Here is a 20,121-nt window from a genome sequence, read left to right as displayed (position 1 = left end):
CCCTGCTCTTAACACCCCCCCCTGCTCTTAACACCCCCCCTTCTCTTAACACCCCCCCTTCTCTTAACACCCCCTGCTCTAAACACCCCCCTGCTCTAAACACCCCCCTGCTCTAAACACCCCCTTGCTCTTAACACCCCCTTGCTCTTAACACCCCCCTTGCTTTTAACACCCCCCTTGCTCTTAACACCCCCCTTGCTCTTAACACCCCCCTTGCTCTTAACACCCCCCCCCTGCTCTTAACACCCCCCCTGCTCTTAACACCCCCCTTCTCTTAACACCCCCCCTTCTCTTAACACCCCCTGCTCTAAACACCCCCCTGCTCTAAACACCCCCCTGCTCTAAACACCCCCTTGCTCTTAACACCCCCCTTGCTTTTAACACCCCCCTTGCTTTTAACACCCCCCTTGCTCTTAACACCCCCCTTGCTCTTAACACCCCCCTTGCTCTTAACACCCCCCTTGCTCTTAACACCCTCAGTGCTCTTAACCCCTCAGTGCTCTTGCCCCCCAGCGCTCCTTAGCCCCCCAGTGCTCTTCAGCTCCCCGCAGTGCTTTTCATCTCCCCCCTATGCTCTCTGGCTCCCCCAGTGCTCTCCACCCCCCTGTGCTCCCTGCCTCCCCCCTCAGTGAGTTCCACCCCTGCGCCTTCCAACCCCCCTACAATGCTTTTCAAACCCCTCTTAATTCTCTCCAGTCCCCCCCCCTCCCCGCGCCCTTCAGCTCCTCCAGTGCTCTCTGCTTGCCCTGTGCTCTCCGGCCCCCCTAATGCTCTTCTCAGTCTCTGACCATCTCTTGGATCATGTCCTCAGTCTCTGACCATCTCTTGGATCATGTCCTCAGTCTCTGACCATCTCTTGGATCATGTCCTCAGTCTCTGACCAACCATCTCTTGGATCATGTCCACAGTCTCTGATCATCTCCTGTATCATGTCCTCAGTCTCTGACCATCTCCTGTGTGTTTTCTGCAGTCTCTGACCATCTCTAGTATCCCGTCCGTAGTCTCTGACCATCTCTTGTATCATATCCTCAGTATCAGATTTCTCTTGTATTAGGTCCGTAGTCTCTGACCATCTCTTGTATCATGTCCTCAGTCTCTGACCATCTCTTGTATCATGTCCTCAGTCTCTGACCATCTCTTGTATCATGTCCTCAGTCTCTGACCATCTCTTGTATCATGTCCTCAGTATCTGATTTCTTTTGTTTTAGGTCCGTAGTCTCTTACCATCTCTTGCATCATGTCCTCAGTCTCTGACTATCTCCTTTAGCATGTCTCCAATCTCCTACTCAAACTTAAACACATTGATAATAGTATTAGCTATCTGTCTATGCCAAAGGTAGGGAGGCAGAGAGTGCAAAAGGGGGAACTGTGATTAGAGAGACAGGGGGGGGGGGCAGACTGCAAAGGGCACTGTGATAGGGGGGCTGGGAAATTTGTGCAATAAATATTCTTGGAGACATTACAATTTTTTGCGGGTGTTTTTACATTTTAAAGTGGGGGGGGGGGGGGGGGGGTGCCAGATATAGGATCCGCCCCGGGTGCCAAATGCTCTAGGTACGCCACTGCCTCTCGGGAGATCAGGAAGGAATTTTTCCCCCTGCTGTAGTAAATTGGATCATGCTTTGCTGGGGTTTTTCTCCTTCCTCTGGATCAACTGCGGGTATAGGATTGTGTATATCGGATTGTATGGTTGGGTTTTCTCTACTGTTTATTTTTTATTTTTATTGGTTGAGCCAGATTGACTTGTGTCTTTTTTCAACCAGACTAACTATGTAACTTTGTAAGACCACATCAGGTGCCACTCCTGTCAGCTAAGAACAGGAAACTGAGGCTACAATTCACACAGACTCACCAAAATTGGACAATAGAAGATTGGAAAAACGTTGTCTGGTCTGATGAGTCTCGATTTCAGCTGCGACATTCAGATGGTAGGGTTATAATTTGGAGACATGGATCCATCATGCCTTGTATCAACAGTTCAGGCTGGTGGTGTAATGGTGGGGGGGTTATTTTCTTGGCACACTTTGGGCCCCTTAGTACCAATTGAGCATCATTTAAACATCACGGCCTACCTGAGTATTGTTGCTGACCATGTCCATCCCTTTATGACTACCATGTCCCCATCGTCTGATGGTTCCTTCCAGCAGGACAATGCACCTAGGGTTGCCACCTCATCCCTTTAAACCAGGACACATATTAATTACACAGGTTTGGTGGCTGATTAACCACTTTACCACCGGAAGATTTTGCTGTCTTACGTCTGGGCCACTTTTTGTGATTCGGCGCTGTGCGACTTTAACTGACAATTGCGCGGTCGTGCAACGCCGTACCCACACGAAATTGATGTCCTTTTTTTCCCACAAACCGAGCTTTCTTTTGGTGGTATTTGATCACCTGTGCGATTTTTACTTTTTGCGCTATAAACAAAAAAAGAGCGTAAATTTTGAAAAAACAACAATATTTTTCACATTTTTTTATATGAAATTCCCCCCAAAAAAATGTAAAAATCAAAATTTTTTTAATTTTTTGCCAATTTGTTTTCTGCTACCTATGTTTGGTAAAAAAAATCACAATAAGCGTATTTTGATTGGTTTGCGCAAAAGTTATTGCGTTTACTAACAAAGGGAAAGATTTCTGTCATTTTTGGTGTTTTTTTTTTTAACGCGTAATGGCGGCGATCTACGATTTTTTTTGTGGGACTGCGACATTGCGGCGGACAGATCGGACCCTTGACTGACATTTTTGACACTTTTGGGGTTACCAGTGACATTACTGCAGTAATCAGTGCTATATATATGCACTGTTACTGTAAAAATGACACTGGCAGGGAAGGGGTTAATTTTATTGGAGAGGGAGGGGTTAATGTATGCCTGGTGCTTACTAACGTGTGTGGGGGGAGGTGACTGAGTGACACAGGGACAGATCGCAGGTTGAGCTATGCTGAACCCTGCAATCTGACCCTGCCTGTCATTTAGGAGATCCGCCCGCTTGTGTTTACACAAGCGGGCGGATCTCCACACTAGATCCCCGAAGATCGGGGAAGAGCAGCGGCGATCGCCGCTGCTCCTCCCCTGGCCCGACTCCCGCTGTGACTGAATACAGCGGGAGCGAGCCTCCGGCAGGCGCGCGCGCGCCGCCGGGAAAGGGGAGTGTCTGACGACGTAGTACTACGTCGTCAGACGATAACGAGCCACTCTGCCGCAGTAATATTACTGCAGGCAGACGTTAAGTGGTTAAGGTGGTAATTAAACTCACCAAGTGACTTATGTGCATTATATTAGCCTTAGAACCTGTGTAGTTAATATGTGTCCTGGTTTAAAGAGATGAAGTGGCAACCCCAAATGCACCATGTCACAAAGCTCCAATCATCTCACCATTGGTTTCTTCACCATGACAATGAGGTCACCGTCCTCCAATGGCCTCCACACTCATAACATCTCATCCAATAGAGCACCTTTGGGATGTGGTGGTGTAATGGTGGGGGGTTATTTTCTTGGCACACTTTGGACCCCTTAGTACCAGTTGATCATGGTTTAATCACCACGGCCTACCTAAGTATTGTTGCTGACCATGTCCATCCCTTTATGACTACAGTGTCCCCATCTTCTGATGGCTCCTTCCAGCAGGATAATGCACCATGTCACAAAGCTCCAATCATCTCACCACTGGTTTCTTCACAATGACAATGAGGTCACTGTCCTCCAATGGCCTCCACACTCACCACATCTCATCCAATAGAGCACCTTTGGAATGTGGTGGAATGGAAGATTGGCATCATGGATGTGAAGCCGACAAATCTGCAACAACTGCGTGATGCTATCATGTCACTATGGAGCAAAATCTCTGAGGAACGTTTCCAACACCTTGTTGTATCTATGCCACCAAGAATGAATGCAAAAGGGGGTCCAACCCAATACTAGCAAGGTGTATCTAGTAAATTGGCTGGTGAGTGTATATTAAATTAATACAGAGCTGCACTTATTTGCATATTTTTTATCTCCCTGGAATTCAGCTTTAAATGTAAAGTAAAACAGTTCGGCAGCCAGATAACTAGCATTTTCAAAGACAGCCTCCATGTTTCTCTCCTGGCAGTGTTTCTTTAACCCCCTTGTCTACAATTTACATTTATAAACATCCTGGTATTCGGTGGGTTAAAAAGAAAATGTTAGCAATAGCTATTTAAAGCAATAAAGGTTAATAAAATAATAATAAAAAAAAAAATAAAAAGTTAAAAACATAAATTGCAATAAAATAAGTAAAAAATATTTAAAAGAAAATGTTAAAATACCCGTCACACCCATACACACCCCAATGCAAATGTGCGCTGTTCCGTTTCTCACAATTTCACAGCCACACCAAATTTTAAAGCTTGACATTGTTGATATCTCTTTTCTTGACGCAACCTTATCTTTTATATTTTACCAATATTGGGTATTAGTTTGTGTTTTTTTTTTACTAAAATTGATTTCAGTGTATTATTTTGCTGAAAATATGTGTTCGATAAACAGTTGCACAAATATCATGCAACATAAAAAACCTGCAACTGCCACCATTTTATTCTACAGGGCCTCTGCTTTCAGGAAATATTTTATTGTTTGGGGGTTTAATGTAATTTCAAGTAAAAAATGCAGATTTTAACGTGTGTGTGAAAGATTATATATTGCCCTGGTAGAAAAGTGGTTAAAAGAAGGCGGCCCTCAACAGCCTCACTGTGTGCAAAAAAAAAGTGTTTCTGAGTGTTTTTAGTTTCGCTTCCTATTCCCTCAGCCAGGGTGCTTGTGTTTCTCTGGGAGAGCTGGACTTTTCCATCTGCCTGAACATTTATATGGATCTGTAAACCGCAGTGGTGGACCTACCCCAGGTCTTCAACCATCAGGTACTGGATGCATGGAAAGGGGGGGGGGGGGTATTCTTGTCCAGAGTTTAGCAGGTGATTTACATTACAGAGAATTTTTATTTGCAAAGGATTTCCTTGTTCAGAAGGAGAGTATTATTATCTCTTACGTTATCTACGTTGACTCTACGTGGGGTTATTTCCTCTTTACTGAAACCTCTCTGCTTTGACCATATGAAAGTCCACAGCGAGCCCCCCAAATATTATGTGATAAACCACATCTGTGGAGAACAGACAATTTAGGAGGAGATCCTCCGATATTACTGCCCTGAGGAGGCAACAGAGAGATACCTGGAGAACAGAAGATCCAGGGGTATCAGTGCTCTGAGGAGGCACTAAATCAGGGGTGGGGAACCTATGTCCCGGGGGCCGTATGCGGCCCTCAAAGTCATTTGGTCCGGCCCCCCATGCAGCGGAGTCTGTGTCTCTCAGCTGACCTGTCAGAATGGAGCCAATGCTTCCTGTATAGTTCCGGCTCCCATGTGACAGTCTGAGTGAGTCACAGGCGGAGTGATAATCAAATGCACTCCACCTGTGACCAATACAGGAAACATTGCCTCTTCCTCCAGTGCGGCACCGCTGCTAGCCAGCATTTCCCGCCAGCAGCACACACAGCAGTACCAGCCAGAGCCAGCAGTACCATCCAGAGCCAGCAGTACCAGCCAGAGCCAGCAGTACTCACAGCAGTACCAGCCAGAACCAGCAGTACCAGACAGAGAAAGCAGTACCAGCCAGAACCAGCAGTACCAGCCGGAACCAGCAGTAGTATAAGCCAAAGCCAGCAGTACCAGCCAGAACCAGCAGTACCCACAGCAGTACCCACAGCAGTACCAGCCAGAGTCAGCAGTACCCACAGCAGAACCAGAAGTACCCAAAGCAGTACCAGCCAGAGCCAGTAGTACCCACAACAGTACCAGCCAGCAGTACCTACATCACAGTACCAGCCAGGAGTACCCACAACAATACCAGCCAGCAGTACCCACAGCAGTACCAGCCAGCAGTACCAGCCAGCAGTACTAGCCAGCAGTTCCAGCCAGCAGTACCAGCCAGCAGTACCCAAAGCACAGTACCAGCCAGCAGTACCAGTTTGAGCCAGCAGTACCCAAGGCAGTACCAGCCAGCAGTACCTACAGCACAGTACCAGCCTGAATCAGCAATACCCACAGCAGTACCAGCCTGAGCCAGCAGTACCCACAGCAGTACCAGCCAGCAGTACCCACAGCACAGTACAAGCCAGAAGTACCAGCCTGAGCCAGCAGTACCCACAGCAATACTAGCCAGCTGTACCCACCAGCAGTACCAGCCAGCTATGCCCACCAGCATTACCTGCCAGCAGTTCTTTTCAAAACTTACCACCACAAAGTCGACTGCGCTCCAGACTGACCGACGCAAACCTGGAAAACCAGTTGCGAGTAGCAACATCATCGATACCAGCTAACATCACACACCTCACCAAAGAGAAGCAGTTGCAGCCATCACATTAGGGGTGAGTTAATTAAATGTTTGACCAAATATAACAGGCAGATTTTTAAGTTGATAATTTTGTACGGCCCCCGAATGATTTTATAAATACCCAAATGGCCCTTGGCAGAAAAAAGGTTCCCCACCCCTGCACTAAATGGAGTCCCTGGATTATTAAAGATTCAGAAGGTGATCTTAAAGTATCAATGCCCTGAGGTGAAGCCAGGGGCCATTGGCAAAAAAGAAGATCCAGTAGGAGATCCTTCGGTATCACTACCCTAAGGAAACACCAGAGGGAATCCCAACATAACAGAAGATCTTTAAGCCGATCCTAGGGTATCACCGCCTTTTGAGGAGAGAGGAACACTTTAGTGCCTTGGTAACTGGTCGCAGGCCACAATGAGCGGAGCGGGCAGATGACAGGTCCATGTCTACTCATATGTCTAGCATATGCAGAGCAGACACGGACAAAGCCCTATCTACTTTGTGGGCCCTCCGATCCGCCCAGACAGAAGGGGACGGGTCACCTTCTGTTTTTTTAAGTGGATCGGTTTGGAGATAGGCGGGTGTAAACGGACACAAGTCCGTTTACATCTGCTGCTCGCTCTATAGAGGTGAATGGAGGGTCCAATTAGGTCCCCGTGAAAAACAGACAGGCAGACCTGATTAGACCGATTGTGTGACAGGGGCCTAAGGCTGCTTTCACACAGATGTCGTTTACCTGCACCTCAACTGACCTCAATCTTGACTTCTTCCTCAGGATTCCTGCAGGTATCGCTGGCTGCTGCTGTCTCAAAGGCGGGTATGGCTGATGGCTGCTGCTGGCTGTCCTACAGGGCTGGTACTGCTGGTGGGTATTGCTGGCTGGTACTGCTGGTGGGTACTGCTCGCTGGTACTGCTGGTGGTTACTGCTGGCTGGTACTGCTGGTGGGTTCTGCTAGCTGGTACTGCTGGTGGGTACTGCTGGCTGGTACTGCTGGTGGGTACTGCTGGCTGGTACTGCTAGCCAGTGCTGGTGGGTACTGCTGGCCAGTACTGCTGGCGGGTACTGCTAGCTGGTACTGCTGGTGAGTTCTGCTGACTGGTACTGCTGGTGGCTACTGCTGGCTGGTACTGCTGATGGGTTCTTCTGGCTGGTACTGCTGGTGGGTTTTGCTGACTGGTACTGCTGGTGGGTACTGCTAGCTGGTGCTGGTAGGTACTGTTGGCTGGTACTGCTTGTGGGTTTCGCTTGCTGGTACTGCTGGCTGGTGCTGGTGGGTACTGCTGGCTGGTACTGCAGGCAGGTACTGCTGGTGGGTACTGCTGGCTGGTACTGCTAGTGGGTTCTGCTGGCTGGCACTGCTGGTAGGTACTGCTGGCTGGTGCTGGTGGGTTCTGCTGGCTGGTACTGCTGGTGGGTACTTCTGGCTGGTACTGATGGCCGGTACTGCTGGCTGATACTGCTGGCTGGTACTGGTGGGTACTACTGGCAGGTACTGCTGGTGGGTACTGCTGGCTGGTACTGTTAGTGGGTATTGCTGACTGTTACTGCTGGCTGGTACTGTTGGTGGGTATTGCTGGCTGTTACTCCTGGCTGGTACTGTTGGTGGGTATTGCTGGCTGGTACTGCTGGCTGGTACTGTTGGTGGGTTCCCAACCCACCATTCCTGAGCATCAGTGTGACAGGAACCGCACTGGAGGAAGCAGAGCCGCTGCGTCCTGTATCGCTCCTGTCACAGACGGAGGTGGAGTACATTTGGTATCACTCCGCCTGTGATAGGAGCCAACGCTATACAGAAAGCATTGGCTCCACTTCCTCTAGTGCCGGCTCCGTTATTTACAGTGATGCTCTGGGATGGGGGGTCGGGAACCCGCAATCTGGGCTTACCGACCCGCCATCCCAGAGCAGGAGGGAGAGCCAGTAATATTTTCTCGGGGGGAGCAATTGCCCCGTTGCCCCCTCCCCTGGATCCCCCGCTGAGAAGATCCCTAGAGAACAAAAAGATCTATAAGGAAATCCTGGGGTATCATTGCCCCAAGGGAGTACCCAAGGCCCATGGAGAACAGAAAATACAAAAGGAGATCCTGGAGTATAACCACCCTGAGGAAGCACTAAAGGGGATCCCTGGAGAACAGAAGATCCAGAAGGTGATCCTGGGGTATCAATGCCCTGACAAAACACCAGAGGCCTTTAGGGAACAGAAGATTCATAAGGAGATCCAAAGGGTATCAATGTCCTGATGGAGCACTAGAAGAGGTCCCTAAATAAACCTGCAAAATCTTAAAACAGGAAACTGTCAAATGTTACTATAAAACTCAAAGAAACCAGAAACCAGTTTCTGCTGGACATGGTGCTGTCAAATAGGTCTTGAGATGTTCCTAAACCAGTTCTAATGCCTTCATGACCAGGCAAGTATATTGTCCAGAATTCTTACCTGACCCAGAAATCGGAAAATTTCCAGATGCCGTAAAAAATATATGCAATTTCTAAATTTAAATATTCAACTAAACTTCATCCTAAAATTATAATGGTTTAAGTTCATTCTCTTTAATCACTTTAAGACAGGAAGAATTTTCCTGCTGAATGACCAGGCCCTATTTTGCGATTCGGCACTGCGTTAATTTAACAAACAATTGCGCAGTCGCGCGACGCTGTTCCCAAATAAAATTGACGTCCTTTTTTTCCCACAAATAGAGCTTTCTTTTGGTGGCATTTGATCACCTGTGCGATTTTTATTTTTTGCGCTATAAACAAAAAAAGAGCGACAATTTAAAAAAAAAAACAATATTTTTCACATTCTTTTATATGACATTCTCAAAAAAAATGTAAAAATCTAAATTTTTTAACATTTTAGGCCAATTTGTTTTCTGCTAAATTTTTAGTAAAAAAAACCCCGCAATAAGCGTATTTTGATTGGTTTGCGCAAAAGTTATTGCGTCTACTAACTACGGGAAAGATTTATGTCATTTTTATTGTTTTTTTTTTACTAGTAATGGCGGCGATCTGCGATTTTTTTGCAGGACTGCGACATTGCGGCGGACAGATCGGACCCCTAACTGACATTTTTGACACTTTTGGGGGGACCAGTGACATTCCTACAGTAATCAGTGCTAAAAATATGCACTGTCACTGTACTAATGACACGGACAGGGAAGGGGTTAATACTATTGGTGATCAAAGGGTTAAATGTAAGCCTAGGGGAGTGATTCTAACTGTGCGGGGGTTGGGCTTGTGAGATGACCATAGAGACATGCGATCTTATATAGCAGGATCACATGGTCTCTGTGATCATCTCAGGGAGAAGGATGGATGGCTGTGTTTACATCAGCCGTCCTTCCTTCTCTGTCAGCGGGGGGAGATCGCCGGTGTCAGGCGGCAATTGAAGCCCCCTGACACCCGCACTGGCTTCCCCGCTGACGAGTGGGGGCGGGAGCGCGCCGCCTGCAACGCGCGCTCACCCCCTAGCTCCTCCCAGGTGAGCGCCATACATGTACGGGACTTTGCCTGGGAGAGCCAGCCTGCCGCAGTACATCTGCGGCAGCTGGACGTAAAGTGGTTAAGTTTATATCCATAAATCTGTAGGCCCCAAAAATTTCAATCAAAGTTGTATTTTGCAACGTATTGCTATTTTTTGTTTTAGAAAGAGAGGCCCGGAGTAAAGGATAGAAGAGACATGAACGGAGGGCCGGCATGACAGGGGTTAAAGGGGTTTGGGACAAGGAGGGGTTTTTTAGCCCAGTACGATAGAAAATATAAGTGGTGGGACTTTTAATTGGTGTTTTGACCAGGAAGGGGGTGGAGCTACAGGGAGAGGTCAAGCTAGGGACCTCAGGAAGTCTTCAGTCAGAGGAAAGCTGCATTGAAGAATATTTCCCACCCTACCTCCCATTTTTTTGTATTTTCTTCTTTTTTTCTGACTTTTGGTTTTGCGGTCCACCGCCCTTGTTTTTGTTTTAACAGAGGCTTTCTTCTTTTGGGGTGGTTCTTTGTCATGGCAGCCAGCGGGGTACAAGGTCCTGGTAGGTTAGTATGGTGCAAACTTATACTTGGTAGGGACTCATCTGAGGTACGGCTCCCTGATGGTGCAAACTTATACTTGGTAGGGACCCGTCTGAGGTACGGCTCCCTGATGGTGCAAACTTATACTTGGTAGGGACCCGTCTGAGGTACGGCTCCCTGATGGTGCAAACTTATACTTGGTAGGGACCCGTCTGAGGTACGGCTCCCTGATGGTGCAAACTTATACTTGGTAGGGACATGTCTGAGGTACGGCTCCCTGATGGTGCAAACTTATACTTGGTAGGGACACGTCTGAGGTACGGCTCCCTGGTGGTGCAAACTTATACTTGGTAGGGACCCATCTGAGGTACGGCTCCCTGATGGTGCAAACTTATACTTGGTAGGGACATGTCTGAGGTACGGCTCCCTGATGGTGCAAACTTATACTTGGTAGGGACACGTCTGAGGTACGGCTCCCTGATGGTGCAAACTAATACTTGGTAGGGACACGTCTTAGGTACGGCTCCCTGATGGTGCAAACTTATACTTGGTAGGGACCCGTCTGAGGTACGGCTCCCTGGTGGTTCAAACTCATACTTGGTAGGGACCCTTCTGAGGTACGGCTCCCTGATGGTGCAAACTTATACTTGGTAGGTTCCAATCTGAGGTACGGCTCCCTGATGGTACAAACTTGTACTTGGTAGGGACCCGTCTGAGGTACGGCTCCCTGGTGGTGCAAACTTATACTTGGTAGGGACCCGTCTGAGGTACGGCTCCCTGGTGGTTTAAACTCATACTTGGTAGGGACCCTTCTGAGGTATGGCTCCCATATGGTGCAAACTTATACTTGGTAGGGTCCAATCTGAGGTACGGCTCCCTGATGGTGCAAACTTGTACTTGGTAGGGACCCGTCTGAGGTACGGCTCCCTGGTGGTGCAAACTTATACTTGGTAGGGACCCGTCTGAGGTACGGCTCCCTGATGGTGCAAACTTATACTTGGTAGGGACACGTCTGAGGTACGGCTCCCTGGTGGTGCAAACTTATACTTGGTAGGGGACCCGTCTGAGGTACGGCTCCCTGATGGTGCAAACTTATACTTGGTAGGGTCCCGTCTGAGGTACGGCTCCCTGATGGTGCAAACTTATACTTGGTAGGGACCCATCTGAGGTACGGCTCCCTGATGGTGCAAACTTATACTTGGTAGGGACCCGTCTGAGGTACGGCTCCCTGGTGGTGCAAACTTATACTTGGTAGGGACACGTCTGAGGTACGGCTCCCTGATGGTGCAAACTTATTCTTGGTAGGGACCCGTCTGAGGTACGGCTCCCTGATGGTGCAAACTTATACTTGGTAGGGACCCGTCTGAGGTACGGCTCCCTGGTGGTGCAAACTTATACTTGGTAGGGACCCGTCTGAGGTACGGCTCCCTGGTGGTGCAAACTTATACTTGGTAGGGACCCGTCTGAGGTACGGCTCCCTGATGGTGCAAACTTATACTTGGTAGGGACACGTCTGAGGTACGGCTCCCTGATGGTGCAAACTTATACTTGGTAGGGACCCGTCTGAGGTACGGCTCCCTGATGGTACAAACTTGTACTTGGTAGGGACCCGTCTGAGGTACGGCTCCCTGGTGGTGCAAACTTATACTTGGTAGGGACCCGTCTGAGGTACGGCTCCCTGATGGTGCAAACTTATTCTTGGTAGGGACCCATCTGAGGTACGGCTCCCTGATGGTGCAAACTTATACTTGGTAGGGACCCGTCTGAGGTACGGCTCCCTGGTGGTGCAAACTTATACTTGGTAGGGACCCGTCTGAGGTACGGCTCCCTGGTGGTGCAAACTTATACTTGGTAGGGACACGTCTGAGGTACGGCTCCCTGATGGTGCAAACTTATACTTGGTAGGGACACGTCTGAGGTACGGCTCCCTGGTGGTGCAAACTTATACTTGGTAGGGGACCCGTCTGAGGTACGGCTCCCTGATGGTGCAAACTTATACTTGGTAGGGACCCGTCTGAGGTACGGCTCCCTGGTGGTGCAAACTTATACTTGGTAGGGACCCGTCTGAGGTACGGCTCCCTGGTGGTGCAAACTTATACTTGGTAGGGACACGTCTGAGGTACGGCTCCCTGATGGTGCAAACTTATACTTGGTAGGGACACGTCTGAGGTACGGCTCCCTGGTGGTGCAAACTTATACTTGGTAGGGGACCCGTCTGAGGTACGGCTCCCTGATGGTGCAAACTTATACTTGGTAGGGTCCCGTCTGAGGTACGGCTCCCTGATGGTGCAAACTTATACTTGGTAGGGACCCATCTGAGGTACGGCTCCCTGATGGTGCAAACTTATACTTGGTAGGGACCCATCTGAGGTACGGCTCCCTGGTGGTGCAAACTTATACTTGGTAGGGACACGTCTGAGGTACGGCTCCCTGATGGTGCAAACTTATTCTTGGTAGGGACCCGTCTGAGGTACGGCTCCCTGATGGTGCAAACTTATTCTTGGTAGGGACCCATCTGAGGTACGGCTCCCTGATGGTGCAAACTTATACTTGGTAGGGACCCGTCTGAGGTACGGCTCCCTGGTGGTGCAAACTTATACTTGGTAGGGACCCGTCTGAGGTACGGCTCCCTGGTGGTGCAAACTTATACTTGGTAGGGACACGTCTGAGGTACGGCTCCCTGATGGTGCAAACTTATACTTGGTAGGGACCCGTCTGAGGTACGGCTCCCTGATGGTACAAACTTGTACTTGGTAGGGACCCGTCTGAGGTACGGCTCCCTGGTGGTGCAAACTTATACTTGGTAGGGACCCGTCTGAGGTACGGCTCCCTGATGGTGCAAACTTATACTTGGTAGGGACCCGTCTGAGGTACGGCTCCCTGATGGTGCAAACTTATACTTGGTAGGGACCCGTCTGAGGTACGGCTCCCTGGTGGTGCAAACTTATACTTGGTAGGGACACGTCTGAGGTACGGCTCCCTGATCGTGCAAACTTATACTTGGTAGGGACACGTCTGAGGTACGGCTCCCTGATGGTGCAAACTTATACTTGGTAGGGACCCATCTGAGGTACGGCTCCCTGATGGTGCAAACTTATACTTGGTAGGGACCCGTCTGAGGTACGGCTCCCTGGTGGTGCAAACTTATACTTGGTAGGGACACGTCTGAGGTACGGCTCCCTGATGGTGCAAACTTATTCTTGGTAGGGACCCGTCTGAGGTACGGCTCCCTGATGGTGCAAACTTATACTTGGTAGGGACCCGTCTGAGGTACGGCTCCCTGGTGGTGCAAACTTATACTTGGTAGGGACCCGTCTGAGGTACGGCTCCCTGGTGGTGCAAACTTATACTTGGTAGGGACCCGTCTGAGGTACGGCTCCCTGATGGTGCAAACTTATACTTGGTAGGGACACGTCTGAGGTACGGCTCCCAGTAGTTTTTATGTTGGTACCTGCGACCAGTGCTGTATCTTGGCCTAGGCCAACAAGGCCCAGGCCTAGGGCAGCGCTTTACAGGGGGGCAGCAAAAAAGCCCCCACTAAAAAGGGTCCCTGCCGGCTTGCGCTACACTTTTAGTATAGTGCCAGTCTTATAGGGTGAATTGGGCTGGAGGGCAGGGTCCAGGAGGCAAATAAGTCTGGCACCCCCATAAAGCCGTCACACCGCTAGCTCCTGGTATGATATGATGGTATGATGATGGGCACTGCTGAGGCTGACCTTCTGGGAACTGATGAGGCTACACTGATGGGCACTGATAGACTGTGGTTGTGATCTGTGGTTTACAGATGACAGGGCGGGTCATAAACAGGAAGGGTGGGTCATATTTACAGGAAGGGTGGGTCATATTTACAGGAAGGGTGGGTCATATTTAAATTAGGGGGTGCACAAGTTTAGTCAGGCCTAGGGCAGCACAAAACCTAAATACACCACTGCCTGCGACTGGTTTTCTCTGAGTCGGTGCTGTGGCGGCTGGAGGCCAAATTAAGTCGGACGCAGGTACCTTCTTTGATGCCTACCGGGACCTTGAGGCTCCAGTAAAAAACTGTGTTTAACCACTTGCCGACCGCCGCACGACTATCTAAGTCAGCGGTCAGCCCCTCACAGGCAAAGTGACGTAGCTTGTGAGGGTCTAGGGAGCGAGCGCGCGGCGCCGGAGGCGAGCTCCCGCTCCCGCGTGGTCACGGACCCCCCCGCACGTGTGACCGGCGGACCCGATGTCCGCCGGTCACTCTGCGATCGGCGGGGGAGAGGGAGAAAGTCAGGCGGCTTGTGTAAACAAGCTGCCTGTCATTCTCCCCTGTGTATGAAGGATGATCATACGGTTCTACTATGTAGAACCGTTGATCACTCTTCATACATCTGAAGCCACAGCCAATCACAGTAGAAAGCACGCCCCTAGGGACACACATAGCCCCTCCCTTTAAAAAAAAGTTAACCCCTTCACTGCCAGTGTATTTTTATAGTAACAGTGCATATGTATAGCACTGATTACTGTAGAAATGTCACTGGTAACCCCAAAAGTGGCAAAAATGTCAGTCAAGGGTCCAATCTGTCCGCCGCAATGTCGCAGTACCGCAAAAAAAATCGCAGATCGCCGCCATTACGCGTTAAAAAAAAAACCAACAAAAATGACAAAAATCTTTCCCTTTGTTAGTAAACGCGATAACTTTTGCGCAAAACAATCAAAATACGCTTTTTGCGATTTTTTTTTACCAAACATAGGTAGCATAAAACAAATTGGCCGAAAATGTTAAAAAATTTAGATTTTTACATTTTTTTGGGGGGGAATTTCATATAAAAAAATGTGAAAAATATTGTTATTTTTGCAAAATTTACGCTCTTTTTTTGTTTATAGCGCGTGATCAAAAAATCGCACAGGTGATCAAATACCACCAAAAGAAAGCTCTGTTTGTGGGAAAAAAAGGACGCCAAATTCGTTTAGATACAGCGTCGCACGACCGCGCAATTGTCCGTTAAAGTCACGCAGTGCCGAATCGCAAAATACCCCCTGGTCAGGAAGGGGGTAAAATCTTCCGGGGCTTAAGTGGTTAACGTGTTATTTACCTGTTATGTATACAGTTTGTTAATAAAAGGCTGCTATGGCCATTTAACTCCAACCTGTGGTCATGTGGTTATTTATAATGGAGGAGGAGAGTGATGGTCAGAGCAGAATGGAGGCAAATCATCTTTAATCCCCTAATCATGACAATATACCTATATATCTTTTTTTGCCTGTCCTCGGACATGTTTGTACTTGGATTGCTGTGTTTGTGAAGCCCTCTTGATTGTAGCTTGCAAATGTTGCTTCTTTGTTCTGCATCATACATTTTGTTTTGATTAATTCAATACTTGAGTAACATTTTTTTTTTACTTTTACAGAAACCTCAAGTGAGCCATGGAGGAGGGAGTCCTGTGTACGCTCCCCAGGCAGGATGAGGGTCGACTCTCAGTCAGTGATCTGATCCGGCAGTTGTCTGGGAAGACACCCCACGTTGAAGAGTTATGTAACGTGACGGATCCTACAAATGTCTCAGAGGAATCAGACATGGAAGATTTATGTGATACGGAGGAGGGACTGTTGGGAATGGCAGATGTACAACTGGACGTCAATACCGCAAGCAACCTTTTATATATATCAGATGACCAGAAAATTGCATCCAGGTCCGAAATACACCAAAATCGCCCTGAGACACCAGAAAGATTCCAGTGGCCTCAGGTGCTAAGCAGTCAAAGTTTCTCCTCTGGACGACACTTATGGGAAGTGGTTAGTGGGGAATCCCGTAGCTGGATTGTAGGGATGTGTTACCCCAGCATAGACCGAACACAATGGCAGTCGGTGATCGGAAATAACCCCAAATCCTGGTGTTTGGTAAGATCTGGTAACCAGTATTCAGTGATACATGATAAGGAAGAGCGATGGTTACCAGACAAGATCTCCAGTAATAGAGTCAGGATCTATCTGGATTACGAGGCGGGGCAGATCTCATTTTATGAGTTGTGTGACCCAACGCGCCACTTACACACCTTCACGGCCACCTTCACCGAGCCCCTACATGCTGCATTATGTGTATGGGAGGGTTGTGTGACCACAACTAGAGAACCAAGTACGGAGGAAGTGCAGCAAACATTGGACGTGACGGAAAATGCAGACCTTTCACTAGATGTGGACACGGCCTATAACAAGCTTATTATATCACACAACAGGAAAACTGCCTCTTGGTCCTATCATTGGCAAAATCGCCCAAATAATTTAAAGAGGTTCCACCGTCCTCAGGTACTAAGCTGCCAGAGTTTCAACTCGGGAAGGCACTACTGGGAAGTAGACGTTGGACCATCAGACAGTAGGAGAGTTGGAATGTGCTATCCCAGTATAGACAGGTCAGAATGGCAGTCAGTAATTGGAAACAACTGTAAGTCATGGTGTTTGGTTCGGCTGGAGGATCGCTATTCGGTGATACATGACAGCATGGAGACGCAGTTGCCCATGAAGATCTCTAGTAACCGATTCAGGATGTTTCTAGATTATGAAGCCGGTCAGCTCTCCTTTTATGCTCTGAATGAACCAATTCGCCACTTGCATACCTTCACTGCCACCTTTGCTGAGCCCCTCCATGCTGCAATATGGGTATCGTTGGGTTGCATAAGGATATCTGGGAAAGCAACTTCAGAGGCCTCAGAGCAGATGTTGGAGACATTGCAGGATGCAGACATATTGCTAGATGTGAACTCAGCCAGTAATCTTGTAGCGGTATCAGATGACGGAAAAAGGGCCTGCTGGTCCTATAACAACCAGAATCGCCCCGAGACACCAAAGAGATTTCAGGACTATCCACAAGTGTTAAGCAGCCAGAACTTCAACTCAGGACGACGCTACTGGGAAGTGGATGTTGGGCCAGCCTATAGCTGGAGAGTCGGCATGTGTTACTCCAGCTTACCCAGGGCAGGAAAGCCTGGGTCGTTGGTTGGAAATAATGACAAGTCATGGTGCTTGGACATGGATGGTACTCAGTATTTGGTGAGACATGCCGGTAATATAACCCAGTTACCCTACTATATCTCCAGTGACAGAATCAGAATATATCTAGATTATGAGGCCGGGCAGCTGTCGTTTTACGAGCTGCGTGACCCAATCCGACACATCCACACCTTCACTGCCACCTTCACTGAGCCCCTCCATGCCATAGTATGTGTTTGGGAGGGTTATATAAGGATATCTGGTGGAGGATCGGCACATGTGAGTGACCTATTAACAGACCATTGACGTGGTCAAGTTAGGGAATGTGATTGGTTAACTATTTGCACAACTGGCAATGGAAAAAGTCAGGATGGTAAACCTCTCACCATTTGTCCTGGTGTGGGATCACTTTTTATGCTGGATCTTTGACCATAATATAATATATTTAGTTAGTAAATTCGGTTTTGCTGTATGCCAAGCGTATCTGGTGTCTAGGATCAAGCAATTTAAAATTCCAGTTTGGTGAAATGCATTGGTATCAAAAGGGAAATTGGGTTTTAAAAGTTTCCCCAAGGGTTAAAAAAAGCTAATTTCATCTATCCTGGAGGGTCAAAAAAACAAAAGAAAATTCTAGTATGTGAACCTTATGGCCCCTTTTCATCCATCCCTTGACAGATATAAAAAGGTCATCAATGTATCTCTATGGAAAAACAGATGTAATCGGATGATCATCCATTTACATCAGTTTACATCCGCATCCGTCAACCTTCCGTTTTTTGAAACTGATCAAAGCTCTATTTTTCTTCCGTTAAAAAAAAGGGATCGGACAAAAAACGGACGTAAACTGACAAATGGTTGGTTTTTCATTTGTTTTTGCATTGGTAGTGGATGTAAAAAAAAAAAAATATAAAAAAAACCGATGAGCATTGAGCACTGATGAAAAATTGATGAGCACTAATAAAAATGGATGAAAAACCGATGAGCACTAATAAAAATGGATGAAAAACCGATGAGCACTAATAAAAATGGATGAAAAACTGATGAGCACTAATAAAAATGGATGAAAAACTGATGGGCACTGATGAAAAGCTGATAAAAAACTGATGGGCACTCAGTGTTGGGATTTCCCTTGTTTTTTTGGTGGAGATTTCTTCCTATTATCTGTTGGGTCTCTGGAACAATTAATGAAGGTAAATCTCACCAAAGGGGTCACAAGTTTTAACCCTTCCATATTCCATCCAAAACTAGAAATATAAATGTATCCGGAGCTTCAATTCAAGGTGTATGTATAACAAAGCTTCGTTTTTTTAAACTTTTGGATGGAATACAGGAGGATCAGAACCTTTGTCATAGATTCTGGAGACATTTTTCCCTCTGCATTAGTCCTGGTGACCATTCATACAGAGAGAGGAAGTGATGGGAAATCCAAAATGTTATGGTTGTCACCAGAACAGGAGTAGAGAGGAAATCTTCCAATGTTCTGATGACAATTGTCATGAGAAGGGAATTGTCCTCCCTTTGTAAACATTCCCTCTCATTTCCTGTTGCATGTCCGGAACATGCTGGGGGCGGTGTGAGAGCTCAGAGATGACTTGAAGAAAAAAAACTGCGAGAGGAAAGGTTTGTAGAGTGGAAACGGAAGTAGACATAAAGGTGTAAGGTTGGCCTGATCATCTGTTGGGGTTCGTATAACTGGTACTGGAGAAGAGGTTTATATTTATAAGCTTGATCATCTGGTCTTGATGCGGTTGAGAACCTACGTGCTTGAGAGCTCATACATACTTGCCAACTGTCCCGTTTTTGCCGGGACAGTCCCAGCAAATAGGAGCCTGTCCCGGGTAATTTACATTGTCCCGGCAATGTACTTATTGATACTTTGCACTTTATTTATATTTACATATTCCATTTTTTTCGTACGGTCAAACCTGAGCACATTTGACACTTTAGAATTGCAGGGAATTGTGATGAGAATTTTAAACTTTAGGCAGAAGTAGTGCAGCTGAATGGGAGAATTATTCCAACTCTGCTACTTTGGCCTCAAGTTTAAAATTCCCCTTTCAATTTCCTGTACTCCTCTCTTTATTGAGTAGACCCTATAATCTGATGATAAGTAGGCGGAGATTAATTATGTGGAGTGGGCGGAGCTTCATTGAAGTGGGTGTGGTAAGTAATTGATAGATGTGCTACAAAGTGTCCCTGGAATTTATTTTCAAATATTGGCAACTATGCACATATCTATTTGACCACTCTTTAATTTGAGGGTCAATCTCCTCTGGTAAGCAGGTTTTTCCTCCAGACACAAAGGTTAAGTGAGCTTTCAGCAGTCATGGCATCTGGTATGGGGATCATCCCTGTTTTTCCTTTATGAACATTCCTTTATTGGACTGAGTTTTTTTTACAAATCCCCCCATTTTGGTGCTGCACCACTTTATTTAACCACTTATGCCCCGGAGGATTTGGCTGCTCAAAGACCAGGGCCTATTTTGCGATTCGGCACTGCGTGAATTTAACGGACAATTGCACGGTCGTGCGACGCTGTACCCAAATTAATTTGATGTCCTTTTTTTCCCACAAACAGAGCTTTCTTTTCGTGGTATTTGATCACCTGTGCGATATTTATTTTTTGCGCTATAAACAAAAAAAGAGCGACAATTTTGAAAAAAAAACAATATTTTTCACATTTTTTTTATATGAAATTCCCCCCCCCCAAAAAAAGTAAAAATCAAAATGTTTTAACATTTTAGGCCAATTTGTTTTCTGCTACATATTTTAGATGAAAAAAAATCGCAATATGCGTATTTTGATTGGTTTTTGCGCAAAAGTTATTTC

At 47.3% G+C, this 20,121-nt stretch overlaps 1 protein-coding gene across 1 annotated transcript; it reads left to right on the top strand.

Moving 5' to 3' along the window:
* Nucleotides 1-4,757: 4,757 nt before the first annotated feature.
* Nucleotides 4,758-17,716, top strand: LOC309545395 (uncharacterized protein). Its single transcript, XM_082244577.1, has 2 exons — nt 4,758-4,876; nt 15,717-17,716. Exon 2 carries the CDS (start codon nt 15,733-15,735, stop codon nt 17,596-17,598), a length of 1,866 nt encoding a protein of 621 aa, XP_082100703.1. The 5' UTR covers nt 4,758-4,876; nt 15,717-15,732; the 3' UTR covers nt 17,599-17,716.
* The last annotated feature ends 2,405 nt before the right edge of the window (nt 17,717-20,121 follow it).

Source organism: Pelophylax lessonae (genome assembly GCF_965119305.1).
Source record: "Pelophylax lessonae genome assembly, chromosome: 2".
NCBI lineage: Eukaryota > Metazoa > Chordata > Amphibia > Anura > Ranidae > Pelophylax > Pelophylax lessonae.
This window is presented reverse-complemented; position numbering and strand designations above follow the sequence as displayed.

What these genes read in the sequence shown, in the direction of transcription:
- LOC309545395 (XM_082244577.1), top strand. Translation starts at nt 15,733, where the DNA reads ATGGAGGAGGGAGTCCTGTGTACGCTCCCCAGGCAGGATGAGGGTCGA.